The sequence below is a fragment of the Photinus pyralis genome, unplaced genomic scaffold, assembly GCF_008802855.1.
Source record: "Photinus pyralis isolate 1611_PpyrPB1 unplaced genomic scaffold, Ppyr1.3 Ppyr1.4_LG5, whole genome shotgun sequence".
In the NCBI taxonomy this organism is placed as follows: Eukaryota; Metazoa; Arthropoda; class Insecta; order Coleoptera; family Lampyridae; genus Photinus; species Photinus pyralis.
The window spans coordinates 3,340,451-3,360,101 of record NW_022170596.1 but is presented as its reverse complement, the minus strand read 5'-3'; the positions used below and the strand labels follow the sequence as shown (position 1 = coordinate 3,360,101).

At 35.2% G+C, this 19,651-nt stretch overlaps 3 protein-coding genes across 14 annotated transcripts; 2 read left to right on the top strand and 1 right to left on the bottom strand.

Annotated features, from left to right (window-relative positions):
* Positions 1-305: 305 nt before the first annotated feature.
* Positions 306-1,680, top strand: LOC116171641 (transmembrane protein 26-like). The gene is made up of 6 exons (XM_031488601.1): positions 306-490; positions 535-691; positions 744-837; positions 890-979; positions 1,030-1,371; positions 1,422-1,680. The coding sequence occupies exons 1-6, from the start codon at positions 431-433 to the stop codon at positions 1,651-1,653; spliced, it is 975 nt and encodes a 324-aa protein (XP_031344461.1). The 5' UTR covers positions 306-430; the 3' UTR covers positions 1,654-1,680.
* Positions 1,681-1,835: 155 nt separating this feature from the next.
* Positions 1,836-14,078, bottom strand: LOC116171638. 11 transcript variants are annotated; one of them, XM_031488597.1, is made up of 6 exons: positions 13,937-14,078; positions 4,325-4,462; positions 4,184-4,274; positions 3,824-4,030; positions 2,726-3,313; positions 1,836-2,342 (listed from the first exon to the last, which is right to left on the bottom strand). In XM_031488597.1, exons 4-6 carry the CDS (start codon positions 4,022-4,024, stop codon positions 1,860-1,862), a joined length of 1,272 nt encoding a protein of 423 aa, XP_031344457.1. In that variant the 5' UTR covers positions 4,025-4,030; positions 4,184-4,274; positions 4,325-4,462; positions 13,937-14,078; the 3' UTR covers positions 1,836-1,859. The 11 variants fall into 11 exon arrangements, with proteins under 11 accessions (XP_031344457.1, XP_031344449.1, XP_031344455.1 ...); XM_031488589.1 differs by lacking the exon at positions 13,937-14,078 and adding an exon at positions 4,721-6,246 and having other exon boundaries at positions 4,325-4,674; XM_031488595.1 differs by lacking the exon at positions 13,937-14,078 and adding an exon at positions 5,306-6,246.
* On the top strand, positions 13,153-14,570 carry LOC116171642 (actin-binding Rho-activating protein-like). Of its 2 annotated transcripts, none has more exons than XM_031488602.1 (5): positions 13,153-13,361; positions 13,556-13,704; positions 13,757-13,928; positions 14,162-14,254; positions 14,310-14,570. In XM_031488602.1, exons 1-5 carry the CDS (start codon positions 13,326-13,328, stop codon positions 14,451-14,453), a joined length of 594 nt encoding a protein of 197 aa, XP_031344462.1. In that variant the 5' UTR covers positions 13,153-13,325; the 3' UTR covers positions 14,454-14,570. The 2 variants fall into 2 exon arrangements, with proteins under 2 accessions (XP_031344462.1, XP_031344463.1); XM_031488603.1 differs by lacking the exon at positions 13,153-13,361 and adding an exon at positions 13,364-13,482.
* The last annotated feature ends 5,081 nt before the right edge of the window (positions 14,571-19,651 follow it).

Sequence of the window (19,651 nt, the reverse complement as noted above, 5' to 3'; positions counted from 1 at the left end):
AAAATACAAATTCAAGTAAAATAAATCAACTTTGTGTTTATTCGTGAATAACCCACCAATTTGCATTTAAAATTGATAAACTACATCAATTAAAATTATTAATTTTGCAGTATTTTTTTAATTTAATTTTGGTACCTATCACTTTTCGTATAAAACAAAAGCCGTAGTTATAGCATTTTTTATGTAATTTTTTTTTATTCTCCGTGCAATGGCAACATAATATACAGGGTGTCGAATTTAAAAACAAAAAATTAAAGTCATTTATGAATGTTGTGTGCAATACAATGAGTTGTTTTTGTTTTAGACTTTTGAATAGTTCTTTCGTTTTAGGTTTTGCCCCTCAGTCTTCTTATATTTGGCAAGCATAGTACCGGCAATTTGGCTTTTAGAACTGGACAAAGTAGATAGAAGGTTGAGAACGCGCGAGGAAATGATAAATTTGACAGCAAACGCGGGAAATCAACTGGCGCAACTGAACAACTTCATAGGGGCAAGTTATTTTAAATCTGTAAGGCAAATTAACTTCTTTCATAGGTACAAATCCAACTCCCGGAAATTAATTTGAGCACCGAAACCTGGATTAATCTGATAGAACAATTTTTGATGCTAATTCTTATTATCGGAAGGTGGATGCTACCGAAAGGCGATCTAACTAGAGACCAATTAAGTCAAATTTTATTGGTGTACATTGGTACTATTATGTGGTATAAAGGAAAACTGTAGGTGGTGTGTTTTATTTTTAGGTACAGCCGCAGATATTATAGAATTTTTTGACTCTTTCAAAGACGACAAAGTAGCGTCAGAAGAGATCCTAGTCATACTAACTCTGTCAATATGGTAGGTATGAACTTTAAAGTGGTAATAGTTTGCATGTTTAAATAATTTGTAGGACCTGGAGCTTAATGCAATTTACAGTCGTATTAACGGCTACAAAATCAAGAAAATCGCGAATGTCCTCAACTGGACCATCAAAAAAATTGTAAAAGCGAAATGCCTAGTTTGTTTGCACTAACAGAATGCGCGTTTCAGAACAAATCGATGTTGCAATATTGACGTTTGGGGAATCGCATTAAACATAATACTCCAAGACGCTCCATTTTTGGCGTTTCGTCTTTTAATGATAGTCCACTATAAGATCATTTCGTATATGAACGTATTCTTTACGTGCAAAAATACGCTCGTTATTGTTTTACAAGTGTACAGGTTGCACGTGGTCTACAGCGAAAACAAGCGAATGTCGAAAACCAAAGATTTCGAATTGACGAGCATTTCAATTATTTCCAAATCGGACGTATCCACTTATCAAACTCCCAAAAAACATCAACGTGTGCAATCACGTAAAGAAAGAGTTCGGAAGAATAGTGCTCCTGGGTAGGTATAATGGCAGTTTCTTTGGAACGATTAACTATTTCAATGTTTAGCAAAGCAAAACCAAGTCGAAAGGATACAGGGTATTCAACCGAAAGTTCGCATAATAGCTCGAAACACAAAGTACGGCGAGAGGACAAAACGGCCCGACGCGAGAAACCGCAGAAGAAGGAAACGACGTCGGAAGACAATTACTCTGATTCATCTCGTACCTCTGAGAAACCTAACGCGAGATCAAAACGTCGATACACGCGACAATCGTCCACGTCTCCGTCGACAGAATGACGTCATCTCACAGCCATATTGGCAATATTCCTTCTTTATATTTTGATATTTATTTGTTGCTTGATTTTCATTTATTGCGGAATTAATACGGATGGCTTAATTATAGCGAGAATTTATAATTCAGTTCGAAACTCAACACTTCGACAATAAAGAGTATTGTTAATTACAATCTTAGAGCAGTAATAATCGTAAAATAAGGCACTAGCTTAATTTTTGGAGAGAGATCGTATGTAGTTTGCAAGGGAACTAGTATTAGTATTGTTCAGTAAAGAATATAAATCACATGTATCGTACAGGAGCGTTGTTAAATTACTCAACGCATCGTTCTCACTATCCTCTTCAGTTAAATTGTCCTTTTGATTAAGAATTGTGCGAAACTGCTTCACCTCAGTTACATAGTCCAACACGAGATGCAAATTCTTATGGGCTATAATACCAAGTTGATTATTATGCTGTTTCCTCTCTACGTCCTGAGAATATCTAACAAATTTTTTACTCCTCTTGGTCGCTCTGATCGCTTTTTTCGTTCCACCATTAACGTATTCTATGGTAGAAGTTTTTTCATTATACCAAGACGTTTCGTGCAAACCGTCAACGGGCCATTCGCGATAATCGTCTTCTCTTAGGGGACTGGGAGGATTAAGAATTGCTCCAGTTGTTCGGTTAGACTGACGAATAGGAACGGCTCTCTGGAAATAATTAGACCAGTAAATTAATCGTGAATATTTGTTTGGGTCAATATATGTATGACGCTTCCATTTTTGGATCAAATCACTGTTACTATTTACCGATAAATATAATAATTTAATTTATAATAAATTGTCAGTTATTGGCTTAAAAATGATCAACGTAGTACAGTTTCCAAACTCGAGTTCCACACATTTTCAGGATCCAGGAAAAAGGACCCCACCCAAGATCTGAGAACCGACGTGTAAAGCACACGCCTGCAGATCGTATGACTACATACCCAGAATGCGGTATGTAAAACAAATGCAAGTAAAACGGTTCCTAAAAGGCCGTTCACTCAAACAAACTTCAAAACAAAAACTAAAATGACGCGATTTGGACTTACCCGACTATTTCTTCTGGAGCGAGCGTTAAAAACTGAAGGCGGAATTGACAAATTTTGCGCCAGCTTAATTGACGCCTTGTCCATTTGTGTTTTTCGGGCAGGATTTTTTCTCTCCGGAAGAGTAACTTTTCGTGGTAAAACCGGGTCAAGTTTAGTTTTGCATTTCTTAGGACTTTTTATTTGGTATTGTTCTACAAAAACCACGTCCTCATCGCAGGATCCTGGGGGTAATTCGGTATCTTCGGTCTTTAGTATTGAAAGCGGTGGCGTAATTTCTTCTCTTGTGGTTGTAGTAGTTTGCCGACTGGTGTTCTCAAAATCGAGTGTCCCATTCGAAATTGTACCGTTAAGCGTGATGCAGTTGGATTGTGGTAAACATCCGTTGGGACTATAGAATACAGAATTGAACGGTGAGATTGCGTACTGCACGGGAAAGTTACACGTTCTCCAATCAATATTTATGTCATTGTGTGCAAGTGTCGGATAAATGTTGATAATCTTCATGTCTTCGTTTGAAACGCTGAAATTATGCGCAACTTCTACTTGCTGCTTCGCCACCTCCGAGGGATACACTAATTGAACGTGAACCTAAAACAAATCTGTTTCAGTTCTATGCCTATGGGTTGCGTCTGGTGAAGTTGCTCCAAGTAGGCATAGAGTACCCCTAGTCCGTGGCTCTCTAGTTGGAGCAACTTGCAGGAAATCAACGAACAGACAAATAGACGCTCGGAAATAGATAAACAATTCGAGGCTTTTAGTAGTCATACCGAGCACCGAGTGAGATTTTTTCAGTCGTGGGGGCAAATACGAAAACGAAACGGAAAGTACAAATTCAACTATGGTTCCGCTAATTAAAATGGGAACCCTTTCCCGAAAAGATTATAGCGAGTCGTCCCTTTGGGAGATATGACATTAATCATCTGAATCGTCATTTGCATCATTTTCTTTGCTTAATGCCGCATTTATGGCTAGAGTAAGTATAATACTGTGCAAATCAAAGCGACCTACAGGGAAAGGTTCTGGTTGAAAGTGTATTAATTGCATGAAAAACTAATTGAAGTAATCGTGTACTAAAAGAAAATAAAAATCTCTACCTACTTGATTATTTATGACAGTTGCATCTTCTGTCTTCCCAATTCTGACATTGTTTAAAAGTTTTGAATTATTCACCTCGTCCACGTCTTCCTCGATGCCTTCACCTAAACTTTTGCCATCGATAACCATTGCTACACCATTGAAGAGACAATCGTCGTTAACTGTATGCAATGACGGCATAGTGTCGGTTAAACGATTTCCCATTTGATTCTGTTAAAGAATTATCTATTGAGAAGATTAAAACCTACATTCGTCAAACACAACAGAGTGGCAGTTCACTGAAAGGTGATCATTAATTCCACCTTAAACCTGAATTCAGTAAACTTCCACATGAAAAATTAATTAATTATAATAGCTACGCACCTTTTCTTCAAAATGCAAAATAAATCCATAAAATGTCACGAAGCATAAGAGTAGGTATAAGTACGCGCTGTAAGTGCGTAGAGTGCGCCTACTAAAAATGAACATTGTTTTTTATGGCATCAGGTGACAAGTGGACGTTACCTGCTGATTTACACCAACAAAATACCTAGTTTCTCCCCAATAAGCCATTTCAAATGCCAATGGTACTAAATTTCTTGCAGTTTTTGAAAGAAATATTTGTTCATAGAGAAATTCATTAGGCACCCGCGTTTATTATTGCTAAAAATTCACAATTATAGCCTTTCGCAAGGCAAAGAAAGAATCAAGCATCTAATGATATGACAGTGGAAGGATAGGAGAATGTTTTCATAATGTAACACGGCGTCTCTCTCATTTTAAAAATCCTACAATTAAACTGACGCCATCACGTCGTTGTTTAAAGATTAGTTGTACCCGCTTTCAGCTAAGCCATGTAAACCAACTTGGAAGTCCTCAAGAAGATATTCATTACTTTGAAAAAGTTCGAACCTTACCCACTTCCAACACAAGTTTTCTAGATTAACAGAAATTTGGTTTTGGTGGTCAATATTCGATATTCTCACGCGTTGGGCGTCAGTGTACGTAGCATTTAACATCCGGTTAATTGGTATATATTTTCACTTCCTATTTTTGGCAGCAAGAGTCCGCTTGACATCGTCCGTGTAATCACAGAGATTAATGCATAATAGACGAGTCACCTACTTTATCTGTTTCTTCTCGTTGTTCTCGAAACAGCGCTTCGCTATCTCGCACATAGCGTTGTTAGTAAATAAAATCAATTAATTTATCCGATAACGCCTTTACAAATCTTCTGACCGTACTTTTATCTTACGCCGCCCCTGAAAAAATTTTGACTACTATTCCAAATGCGTAAACCGGAAAATACTTAAATTTTTCACTACAGGGTGGTTCCCTCGGATCTTCGACATTGTTTCAAACGAGAAAACGAGACCTACCCCCTGCAGTTTACACAACAATATAATACAGCTCTAATTAGATTGTCGTTTACATTACGCGACGGTAAGTGTTATAGTTGACGCTTAATTGTTTTTTACTCTCTCTTAATTTCATGATAATTCGTACCTATTTTTCTGCGCGAACAAAAGTGGTAGTATGCTGGAATGAATGCGCTTCAAACTTCCTTTACTTTTAACTAACGGAACTCGCGTTATTACATTTTACATTCCAAACACACATACTAGTTGCGATGGCTGTTCAAAATCGAATCTGGTTCACATCTTTCACAATGGCTTCCCCATTTGTAATAACGACGATCTGAACACGAATCCTTTTTCCAAACTTTACCAGTAAACCCACTCGATACTATCGATTCCATCTCGATCTCAACGCGAAAATAAAATCTTAAGTTGCGATGTTTGTTAATCACTTTCAGAACTTTGTCGACAATCGTACAGTTCTTTAGCGTGACCAGAACGCGAACGCGAACGCCTTAAAAATCTCCCGGAATGATGCTTAATTAATGACTCCTACAAAATGGCGAATTATCAAACCAGGCGGCCATGTCTAATCACTCTGTCTTTCTGCACTACCCATTAAAGCTGACATAGGGTCCTCAACATCATCTGATGGAAGAAAATGATAGCACAGATGAATATTTGGAGAATCCAATCACAAAATGTACCTGCACCTAATGTATTACCTACTAACATAAAATACAGCATGTTTTTATAAATTGTGTGATATTTAATATTTTACTATTTTATTCTATTTTGTTATTTGTTGTTTTGTTATTGTATAAGCGCTCACCTTTTGCCTCTTCGATTGAGGAGAATATTCAGAGACAAATTTTTCGCGTATCTTCCCAGAACAGCCTTTCCAATAGGAATTTTCCGAACGAATAATTGAAAGTCGGATTTAGACTCGGTTTTGGAGAAGAATCTTCCGAGGACGATCTTTCTTCTCATATGCTATGCTGTGGAGACAAATTTACCGCAATAAGAGGAACTAATTATGAAATATGAAATAGTTAACCACATTTTTTTAACCAAAGAAGACTAATTTGAAGTAATGAAATAAACACACGTAGGTAGAAATGTTTGTAAGAAAATTGTTCTCGCTCTCACGTGCAGGATTAATTGATTTATGCATGTAATTACATACACAAAACTTGCTACAATGGATCGAATTCTTTTATCCAAAAATATATAGGACCCAAAAACTTCCAACAAACGTCAAAAATTTTACTTTATTGTACAAATCTAACTCATTCTTCCTCGCTTCTATGCGAGCCTAATTTAACCCTATTTGATTCCCACCCCATTGTGAGATCGAGTGCAAAGTGTTCCTAAATTTAGTCCACAAACCACAATTTACTTTTTTGATTTGTTTTGGCACCCTGCCCGGTTGTTCTGATTGCCAAATGATTCGCTATCGAATTAAATCTTCATTTATTGCTTACAGTCGTGCGCGGTTGAATAGAGGCCTGTTAAATGTCCCAAAATGTATTTTTATAACCGTGTAATCCTTCAAAGAAATAAAACTGCGCCGAAATAAACGCATTCTTATATTATACTTATTTGATTGACCCACTTGGACATAATCCAAATGTATCGTTATAAAAAATTCTTCGCGTCCGAAGCGAGAATCCTTACTAATGAAGTAAGGGTACGTCACCTGACCTAGATGCGTTCAACAATTTCCTTGCATAAATCAGTCTGGACGGTTGTCAACAGGAAGCACATTTGTATAGATTAGTCTAGTAATGAATGGGGAAAATATGGGTAATAGCCGATATTTATAGTAGATAACCATTATTGCATCGGATGACAAATGTGATGAGGTACGTAAAATACCAAAAAAGTAAATGATTTATTTTTCCTGTTTCAATACGTGTCGGTGCGTAAATCATGTAACTACCGGAGACTTTTGGCTTCATTACAAACGATAATAATAGACTGTCAAATTATTATCTTTTTGAAACGCAAATAAGTTCGTCATGAAACGAAATTATGCAATACAAACAATATTTTTTGCGTTTAGCTTATATTTTCAGAACGCAGACGGATGTGCCATATCGTTTACTCCATTGCCCAAATTGTGCCATCGATTCTTTAGGTTTAACAAAAAATAAAAGTAATAACACGTTGCCCTCGGCAACTAGTCAATTTTATCAAAAAATATTGAGGTAAATAAATAAAAAACGTTCCGGCTGTAAAAACAAATGGATTAGAGCAACGAAGGATCCTGGAAATCTTCCAAACAGGTTGCATTGAACTTCACTTTATTACCCTTGGTTGGTTGGTTGGCAATTTATCTTCAGTTCGCTTTGTATCGTGACATGGTGCAACTAATGTCAGTTTGGACATCATTTTCTTGTACATCCTCCTGATTGAAAGAGTTCCAAAATTTTCCTTTATGACTCATTTGAGCAAGCGATTTTAACGCAATTATGGTAAATTTATATTGCCAATCTCTAAACAATAAAGTTTTTGGTTACCAGAAAATTGGAGATGCAAACCAAGAGATAAGATGACGTCGCTTTCATTCGACTACCATAAGCAATTTTGCCTGACTTTAAAGGCGAAAAAAAGTACATTCAAAATTACGTAACTGAAGTGGCGGTCACTTAGGAAAAACTAAAACAAAATTACGGGAAACTCCCTAGCGGGAATGAAAGCAACAAAGCACAAATCGGCGGAAGCGAAGGAAAAGCAAATTAAGAACCTACCTACTTAGGAACGATGCGCCCAACTTAAAACGTTTCTAGATACCGAGTGTTCAGTAAAGCCGGTCGACTCCACAAATTTACGGTGTGGTCATCATAACTTCGCCCCCAAAGCAAACTCGTCTAACAATTATTCGTATTCAGAAAATTCGTCACCGAAAGATTTACTCACTACGATTTAACTTGTTCTAAGTACGTTCCGGTTCAATCCAGCTCGATACCGAAGAATTACAGAATATGTTCAAGAAAGTTTCTTCCATTTCTATGACATTATTCGCCCCGGCAAATTTAATTCCATCCTATATTTTTTCTCAAGAAACATCGTCACCACGGTAATTCTCCCCCAGAGTTTTCGTTCCCAAGGAGAATTCGCCCCTCTGTCAGAATACGCGTTCGTCAGTAATTTGACTAAGAAATTCACCTTCGAGAAAGCTCAACTGCAAACGATTTTCTCAAAAATTTGCCCCCCCCCCCCCCCCCCCCGCACCCAAGTCGTTCTGATGATGTAGATACTACCTACACCATATAAGAAACAAACCACAACGAAAAAGCTTAGACTGTTATAGTAGCGCTACAGACGAACAATAGCGTTCACTTTCCTTTTGCGACAATTGATATAATGGTTATTTATCATTGTGATAAGCTTTCAGAAACTTTTTACAGCGGATATTCACCATCCACCACAATCAAAAGAATATGTTCATAAACGGCAAAACCATTTTTATTCTTACTTAAACTACAAGCTTCAAACTATTTATGGCAAGGAGGATACTAGATTTTGAAATCACAAAACGAAGGTCATGTTCGTGGTCATGTTTAGGGTCGGTCACTCACTGCCAAACGAAGTGTTTGTCATATAAAGTTGAACATAGTAACGCAACACAAAAGTAATCTAAAAATAATTTGAAACATTAGTTTTTTTATTTTAAATAAACAAATGGCTGTCCACGAGTCAGTCTCATTATCTAGCATGATGGGCACCTACCCAATTACATATAGAGGCATTAAGGCAATAAATTTAGAACAAAAGATTGAATACATTCCCATACCATTCAGATTCCATCTGAGTATGTAAAGGATTATTCAAGGAATTTTTAAACAGTGCACTTATTATGAAAACGATCAGGATTTTGGCAAAGTTTAATGTCAACCATATGATCCCAAAATATGCGGATCGGAGTCGGAGCGAATGTAATTAATGATTCGGCGGCACCAGATACTTAAAACCTTCGCCGCACGTGAGCTAATTAAAAACTCTCAAACGCCAGTAAAATATACAAACAACACAAGGTCCAAACCAAACCCGAGGAGAATGCGATGCCTTCCAAATTACTGAAACATCTTCATCTGAATCATCAGTTTAAAGATAGACTGTACTTACAATGGAATTTTTTAAAATTGCTTATGAATTATAATTTTGGTACGTAAGGGAAAAGTTCATCAATGAACCCGATTCCCAAAATAAAATACTCTACACGAAAAATGTGTCGGACATGACGTGCAACGTTTAAGTCTAATAATAATAATAGTAAGTATTTAAATTTTGCTAGCACGTTATTCATTGGCGCTGTAATGCGTACTACGTTCAAAGTTTGCTGTTTTTGGAAATTTACATCCGCACTTTCGGCCGTCTTAAAAATATAACGGTGAAACCACCAGGTGTATTAGTCAACGAATTGCATATGCACAATTTTTAGCTACCTACACAAACCATAGGATAACTGATTGAGTAGGTATAAAAAAATCAGCTATATTTCTCTAACCATGGAATACCTACCTACTGTTCAAAACCGATCACCTATCAAGGAATGGTAATTAATTGAATCACATCCCACACGCAGTATAAACTCTAGAATATTTTATACAAATGTCGAATGTTTATTTTCAAAAAAAATTCCGTGCATACTATTTTTATCTTTTATATTATTCCAATAACAATTTCGCGTGAGCGGTATTACTTATTCCCAATTGAACAGCTCATTAGGTCTACCCCACACTCTGCAACTCAGAAAGTGAATCCAATCGTATTCGATCAATGACAGGAATTTTTGAATTAAGGGCATCTCGCAAAAGTAAAAAAAGAGAAAAAGGAATTGTAAAAGGTTTAAAAGTACATACCTAAGTAGGTATAGGTATAAGTACTCATTTTGCTGTATACAGGGTGGTGAGTTACCTAACGCATCATAGGGATTTCAATGTAAAATTCATAACATGCGATTATTGGCTCCCCACATTATTTTAGAGCAAAAATGTATTAAGGTTTTTTGTAGAAAATTTTTTTACGTCAATCAACCGTATTAGTTTTCAATTTTTTGCATAATAAAGACGGAAAATTGGAAAATAAAACCTCTTTTTCAATTATCTGTGATGCCATGGAATTGTATAATACAAAAACTACGCCAATATCCGTCATGCCATGGAATGTCTGCTATAAAACAAATCAAATTCTACCAAAAAGTATTAAATTTAGAACAGCGAATTCAACATAAAGAAATACCAAATTACTAAAAACGATTTCCTAATATAACAATGTACAATAAATGTTCGAATAAGTCACCATTAACTGCAATACAGTAACCAAGTCGATCATAAAAGCCATTTCGAACTGCTGCTAATTGATAACTGGATATCTTTTTTTCTTTTAGAAAATTCCATGGCATCGCAGATTACTGAAAAAGATGGGGGTGTTATATTTTTCCGTCTTTAGGTATTATCAAAAAAATTGAAAACTAATACGGTTGATTGGCGTAAAAAAATTTTTTCTACAAAAAACTTTGGAGCCAATAATCGTATGTTATGATTTTATGAATTTTACATTGAAATTCCTATGATGCGTAAGCAAGTCACCGCCCTGTATATTGCTTCGTTCTATAACAACATCCTGTATATGCAATTTGTTACATTAACATTCATTGGGAATCGATGCAGTGTGTATGTACAACATTAAAATTGGAGCATATATACTATATAGCGATTTTGATAACATTTTCGAAAACGACGCAGGGTGTAACAATTAAGTATGTAAAAAATTGAGTGGTAGCGAACCCCAAAAGCCAAAACAAAAATTTTTGCAAGTACATAGGCTGAAGGTTCAAAATGTATCGTTTAGATGCTACGCTCCATTTGGATTTTTTCTTTAAAGCCGTTTTATGACTATATGAATATGTGTACTAAATTTGTTTCAAATCGGTTCAGCCGTTTAGTCGGAAATGAGAGTTTGACACACTTGCACATGCACAATTCTGCTCTTCCTTTTATGTCTAAGAATATGTGTACCAAATTTGGTCCCAATCGGTTCAGCTGTTTAGCCGGAAATAAGAGTACAGCTTTGCCCTTTTTGTATCGTGTAATTCATTCCTTCTTTCCTGTAAAATCTCAGAAAAATCCATTCACAAATCAGAGAACAAGCCTCGGCACAACGAAAAAAGTAGAATATCTCGATCTGAAAGCGACACAGCCGTAGAGACGGGCGGACAAAGTGATCACAATATTTTCTTTATTTCTGTATAATTAATGTATTCTACAGGGCGTTTGTTAAACATGTGACAACAAGAGCTTACTACCTATTCCTTGGACTATTCTAAGCATGTTTTTTTATAGAATGAAAAAACAGGAGTTGTTATCTTAGCAACATTCCGAAGATCATTGGATTGGCAGAGGTGGACATCACTTACTATGGCCTACTCGATCCCCGAACTTAAAATCATTAGTTTACACTCAGTTCAGGTCAGTGGAAGATTTAAGAGATCAAATAATTGCTGGGAGTAACTCAATAAGAAACGACCCTGCTGTTTTTGAAAGAGTCCGGGAGTCAATGAGGAGAAGATTGAATGGTTACATCCGAGCTGGAGGTAGCCATTTTGAACAATTCTTGTAGATTAAGAAATGATACTTACATATGTACTTTTTAGTCATAAATATTTGTCATTATTGCTAAAAATGTTTTGTCCCGTATTTAGGCAACAAAGCACTTTTTCCTAAATCATCAACGGGTAAAAGGAAAATATATGCTTTGAAAAAGACCAACAAATTACCTCTTTAATTTTTGCCGCATGTTTAATAGACGCTCTGTATACAATTCAGGGGCGCCATTTGAGGGGGACAAGAGAGCACCCCTCTCAAAGTATTCGAAAAAATAATCAAAATATAGTAAACGTGTAATGTGTGCTGCATGAAACGTATCTGTTTAGTACCTATAAAAAGTAGGTACGTAGGTATATTCATTTTAACAAGTAGAATTGATGTCAGTTATAATATTCGTATTTGTAGAGCAAGTATACCTATAAAAGCAAACCAATATTCCAGTACCTATAAGGCAAATTAAAAGCGTAGGATACCTACGTTAAAGTTTCGTTATAAATTATGACATAAACTAATACGTATACGTATACTTACTTAATTTTGATAGGTAGAATACCTATACCTAATTTTTATCCGTATTTTAGAGGAAGCAAATAAACCAATATTCCCGTAAGGTAAATCTCATCAAATTATTGCTAAAAGGCCGTTTATTTATATACCTAATATCGACGTAGAACATTAATTTTTAAACGTAGGGCATAAGATCGATCTACAAAAAAACGTATATCATTAGGTACCTACTACCAATACCGATTTATCCATTCAAAGCGCTTTAAAAACGTTTTTTAAACGTAAGTGTGTTTCCTAGGTCCTTTTTCATGTTAAACGACCTATAATTTTCTGAAAGGAATAAAATCCCAACGATTGTGAAACGAAATTTAAAATACATTTTTTTACAAAAGTGTATCATCATTTAAAAAATGTTTATGAGAACATGACATCAATTTGATAGACCTTAATGGCTTTGATTGGAATCTAAAAAGGGCCACCGCTGGATTCTGTTTGTACATGATCTGTCGTACCCTTCTGACCTTATATTTTGTAAGGCATAAAGAACCAAAAGCAATAGAAGACTCAACAAAATAATATTGGAAATATTCCTATAATAAAGATACGTCAAAGGCATTAATCAAAAATTGTGGAAAACTAACGGAAGTAATGTGGGCGCCTTTGAATGAAAATAAATTAGAATCATTTCCCTATAACGATTAACGGCATTCTCAGAAACTTTACTATTACGATTAATGTAAACACATATTTTAATAGATATAAATAGTTGAATAATTTTAACGTGAATAATATTCACAAAGAAAATTTATAACGTCGTGACGTAGGGAAGCGACGCTTGGCGTCCGTCAGTTTTCTATATATTCACACATTCATTCGCACAAATATAAGTAGCCAAAACGACAAATACCGATTAATACTTGTGAGTGGTTTCCTTAGTTCAGTACGCGTTGGTGACTTAACTCAAAAAAATTTCTTATTTAAAACAATACCTAGTTACTCTTAGTGCAGGAATATTTTGTGCGTCCACCTACAATTTCCAATTTAATCATGCAATCAACAGATTGTCTAGCAGAGGAAGTGCCAGTAAGTGTTTCGAGTGAACATTGCAGTTAACAAATTGAAAAATTCGAAAAAAGCATTTTATTATAGTTGATCACAAAAAGCCCACGAGTAGCATGTTTCACGCTATATTTAGCACATAATGGTATGCTTTTATGAGCGAAACTTGCTCCTGCCAAAATTTCTACCAACACTATTGTCATCCAAAATTGTTTCAGAACCCTCAGCAAAGTTGCTCCTTGAAGGATAGAGTAGCCTTATTCAACACCTTTGCAAAAAGCCACGTAAACAAACAATCTATAAATCCATTTTCTAATGACATTGGCAACATGCAAAGGAGAAAATTCTCGAAGGAGGAATACGGAAGGTAGGTAGGTCACGTGAAAATCACATCCGAAACTTAATTAAAAACGATTTAGGCCGGAAAAGGGATCCAAGTCGGAGATTAGAGGATTCAAAGCAAGTTTAGAAGTATGCAAAGAAATGTTAGAGTTATGCGAAATTATTAACAAGCACGGTGAACCTCTTTTTACACTCAAGGAGAAGAAAAATGATCCACGCAAAGTGATCAGTTTTGGAGAACTATTTATTGTACGTACCTATTTTTAATATCGCGCATTAAAAATATCTGCATGGTCAAATTCGTTCAGCGCGGTCAAGCGTGCATTTAATTGGAACAGTATAAATGTAACTATTGATTCCAAATTAATCAATGAGTACCCTTTCGAAATCCTAAGCATGAATGAATTTAAAAAATAACGTCTCCGCTTTAACGCATGTTCGCCATCTCACTAATTAATTTTATTACAATTTGATTTTTTCAGATATACACTACAGTATCAAGTCAGTTAGTAGGAATGTTATTAAGAACCAGAAAACACAATTTAGTGGCATTTGAAGGAGAGTGTCTGTTCCAAGTAAGTATCATTCAATAAAATGATTTCAGTATTTAATTTTCGGTACCCTTTGTAGAGACGCGATGATCACGTCCCCATTATCCTTTTAAAACCAATAGAAGAAATCAGACAAATATTAAACCGACGAATTAATGAAACCTTAGCATTATTAGACGTGCATGAAAAACCTATTGATGAATTTTATGAAAAGGAACAGTGATATTATTTGTATTTAGCGTATAGATCTTTTATTTGTAAGAGCTCCTAGTTAAATTATTTGTACTTTAGGCAATATTTTGTAAACTACCTACATTCGTATTAAACTATTTTTACACTACCTACAAACCGTCAAGTTAAACAATCATTATGAGATGTGCCAAAAAAAACAGCACGCATCAGGGTTCTGAGGAACTTATTACAGAGGCACTAGAATGAAACTGTCGCGTGCATTTACATTTTCAAAATGCACAGAATAAAAATGTATAAGTACAGTATTCGTTGTGATGAAATGGATGCAAAACCAAAAAATGACGCTGCGCCCAATTTTCAAGAGCTTTTCGAAAGCTTCCAAATGATCGAATATTCCCCAAAAGTTTTGTTACATTGCAACGGGCTGTGGCAAGTTGGGTAAATTAAAAATCACGAGTCCGAAGGAGCAGTGGCTGCAATTTCTGGATATACCCACATTTATTCGCACCTATCTTACTAGAAGTAGTTGGTCCATTCGATTACGAGATTCATAACTATAGGTAGGTAAGTAACTATTCGAATCACTGCAACATACTTCATTCAACTTTTTCACTACAAAATTACCTACAGTAAAGAATTGGGCACCATCATCAAAGAAATTGCTGTATAATGGTTTTTCCCGAAGAATAAATTAGAATGAATCCGAGATATCCATGGTGTGATGAACTTAAAAAGGGGTTGACGTAAAATTAAATCATTAAAACCTTCCCCATACTAATTTTAATTATAAAAGGACGTATAAAGCCACTAGTTTCTGCCAACGGTCATCTTTTGGATTAGGAAAATTGCCTACATATTAAAACGGAACATTCTAGAAGGTATTGTCCACAATGTAATAGTTAAACTTGTCAGCTTTGTCTTTTCCAGATGCGTTTTTAAAAAAAATATGAATGTCCCGTTTTAATATGTGATTTCCATAAGCTAGTAGATTACTGTTGGTCGAAACTAGTCGCTTTACATCTTTTTGTAATTAAAATTAGTATGGGGAAGGTTTTGGGTTTAATTTAATGATACAAACTTAATTAGAGGAAATATAGATGAAGAAAGTAGATCTAGATCTAACGTAGAGAATTAGTAAATTAGAAAGGAAATTTTGTCAAGTTGCCAAAATACCCTTCGTACACTACTATAAGTCTATATATCTAAATATATTTTTCAAATTAAATACATACAAAATTAAACTGTTTAGGAATTCTAAAAAACCTCGAAAATATGAAAGGTAAACCGAGATTATACAAATCATCATAAAGTGTAACGTCTTTGTATAATAAAAATATTTTCAGAGAAAAATACAAATTAAAAAACACATGGTTTCTATATCCTGTGTCCTTTTTCGAACAAACAAGTAACAATTTGGTGCTGTTCAGGTTGAAGAAATAAAATCTTCCGATGATAAAATTCAGTAGGGTGAATATAGTAATATCCCTCATGCATCACATTATTATGTCAAAATGAGAATGCAACATTGTGAATCTTTTGTGATAAAACGCCATCACGGCACAAGCCCACACCTAAAATAACAGCAGAACTAATTTTTGAAATTCGTTAATTAAATTAGTTAAGATGTTTCACACAGAATGCAGGTTAAGCCATAAGTGTTAAATGGGGTTGTTGGACTTGTTGTTACAGCAATAAGGGATGGAAATGTTACCTAATAATAAAAGATGACCATGAATTAAAAATAAATAATTATGAAACAGGCGTCATTAGACTTAGCTACTGACTATAATTTATTATCACCCTCCCACATTGGCATAAGTGGAAACGAAAGAGCTGATCGGGCTGCAAAAGAAACCCTAAACATGGACCTGACTACTGAGCAAATGCAGCTACATACTGACCTGCAGAACTGTCTAAGAGAGTCAATCATCGCAGTAAGTGGCAAAATGCTTGGAGCTTTTCCAACACCAAGTTATCCGAAATTCAGCCTACAATAATGACCACTAATCTACCCTCAATGAATAGGAAGAATACAGTCATAATTCGAAGGTTGAGGATTGGTCACACAAGGAAAACCCATGGATATCTTTTTGAAAATCAAGACCCTCCATATTGTGAATGCAACGAGCCTTTGTCCGTGAACCACTTCCTCTCACAGTGTCCACTGCAATTGGAAATCCGACGCAAATACCATATTGGAATGGACCTTAAAAAAGACCTCTCATTACCGAAAAGTATTAAAAACGTACTAAACTTTCTAAGAGATACAAACTTGTACAATTTTATATTATAATAGTCTAATAAGCGAAATATTATTAGAAATACGTGTATTGTAAGTAAAGGTACTTGTAGACGTGCCAATGGCCACTAATAGTCGAGGCACACAAATTTAAAAAAAATAAAAATTTATTATCAGGATTCAGGGATATAAGACAATTAATTTATTTTCAATAATGTTAAAGTACATTACTCTGGTTGTGCAAAATTCCTGCGAACGTTTTTAGATAATTGCTTCTCCTAGGATACTCATCTTGACTTGGTCTGTAAAAAATTGAACCAATATGTTTCGATCTGTTAACAATTTTAAAACATGCTGGATAGACACTTTACTCAGCACATACTGTTCATATGCTTAAAGATATAGTGCAATAGTGTATAATATTGTTGCCTGGAAATTAGAACGTAATCTTAAAAGAGTTTGTCTTACAAAAGCTTAAGTCTACTCTTTTGTTTAGACCCCCGAACTTCGTGTCGAAATACCTTTCAAGAAAACAAAATTTTAACTGTAGCCTCTCTTTATTTACCTACTGAAATTATTATGTTACACTTCTAGAAACAAATTTCAATTTCGGAAAAGCACTGTCCAACATACATATGAGACGCGAGGCAAGTAGGGACCTATAACATTATAGGAATTAGTCTTTTTAACAAACTCCCAGCAAAGGAAGCCATTAAATTTAAGCGAGCGGGCTAAAAAGTATTTTAATAAATAATTGTTTATATTCGCTGGGAGAATTTATTGAAGCCTTCTCGGCATTTCTGACAGAAAAATGCTATTAGGCCACGGACCTCTTAAAAAAAATTTAAGAGGGCTGGCTGGCTGTCCTTCTGAAATCTCAGAAATTACAATAGGTAGAGACTTCAAATTTTCACTAAAAGCTTTCTGATGTGCAAGCTCTAGTCTATTTTGAGTTAGATCACTCGTGAGATCGATAATTTTAAACTTTGCAAATAAAATACCGATATGCATTACCAAAAATGCTTAAACTGAAGTAACGATTAGTATCTGTTTGTACATCGTCGGTCTTGTCGAATTATAGTCTGGCCCTACCTTTCTTAAAATTTATATCATATTACCTATATAGACCCAGATAACGTCCACTATGCCATTATGTTGAAACATCACCCATTAGCTGGAAAAGAAAAACTTTTACACATATAATGTAATATTTGCATATGGTGCTTACCTACTCAGACAATTGGCGCGAGGAAATCGTAATTCCTGTTCCTAAACCGAGAAAGGATTTCAAATCAAATCAAATATTGTTTATTGCTTACTATTACTATTACCATTGTCTATTACATAGTGACAGCTGTTCAGGGCAGTGTCCAAAACCTAGAAATAATAGACACATGCTGAAATATATACAAAATGCAATTCTATAATATTTTAAATAAATACACATACAAAAACATTCATTATATGCGCAATTAATGCCCGCCGGTATAGTGAAGCTAAAAACCCTCTCCTCAACAGGCCAAATCATTACTTCATAACCTGGAGTCCATCTAAAACAAAATTAAAAAGATTTAAACAATCCATTATACCTTGGAGAACAAAACAGGACAAGAAGGGAAGAGGTAGTCATTCGAAGATTGACGACAGGGCGTACTAATACAACTTTTACATCTTCTGGGAAAAGGACAGAGCGCAGATGCGCGAACTGCGACATACCACTATCAATTAATCATGGGACAGACGAACGGATCATGTTCGCTAGTGTGGGACTTTTTTAGGATTTCTGGAGCAATAAACGTGATAATCGTGGAAGGGTGGGTGATAGGATGGAATTCTTAGAATTGGGAAAGATTTAAGGGTATTTCAGGACGCACGGTTGGACTAGCCGCCTCCTGTTCCATTGGTCGCCTTCTACGACCTCCAGGGCGGGAGTGGGTCAATTCTGCCCCTGAGCCCAGAGGGGGTATTATTATTTATGTTAGACGATAAATGTGGCCACTTATGAACACAATTTCGATCGTTATTTGAGTTCGAAGTCAATGTTTTGTATTGGAGTTATTGGATGTTAATTTTATGTGAATAATAATCGCCTTGAGATTTGTTTATTTTATTGCACTATTGAAAGATAAGGACTTTGGGAAATCATTGCATTGTGTTATTTTAAGTTTACCTCGTGCCATTGAGAGAAAGCAAAAATTTATTGAAGCTCATTATATACTTACAAAATTTGCATGTAGTTCAAGATTAAGTTAGGAGGAACGTTTTAAATAGCAGAGGAAGCTTTCTTTTGATGTTTAGGAGTTTGCAAGGCAGTCAGTCTTGCTAATTGCAAAGTTTTGATAGAAGAAAGTGCGGAAATACATTATAAATAAATGTAAATATTACTACCTGCATTAAATGCATAACACAAAAATATCAACAAACAAACTATAACAAGATGTTTTCGCGACAAAAGTTAAAACGAAGAGGCTACTAATTTCTTATGGGCGCCATGTTGAATTTTTGTGGAACTCTATACTACTACCAAGTATACTAGATCTTGCTACATCAACGGGGCTATGATTTCAAAAGAATTTTTTTAGGCAACCATTTGCAATGTGTTTTTATACATATTAAGATTGCTAAAAAATGTATTTCACTCAGTAAACAGATGAGCGAAGGTTGACTTTATGTGGGATCTTGTCCTATTTACCCCCACTTAACCTACACTGGATCTCTCACCGTAGCGGAGATCCCTATGGTCAGCCATGAATTTGAATCACCTTGTATAGTGAATAGTTGTGAAATGCCTATAACAAACAGAATGTTAATCATTAAATATAAAAATAGTTAACAAAAACCGATCTCTAAAATATAAAATTTATTTGTAATTAAATAAAATTAGTATATTTAAACAAGTCAATTTGAACAAATAATTTATACAAAGGCATATACAGTACTAAATATCCATTTGTAATAACGATCTACATTTAAACGTACTGAATACAAAT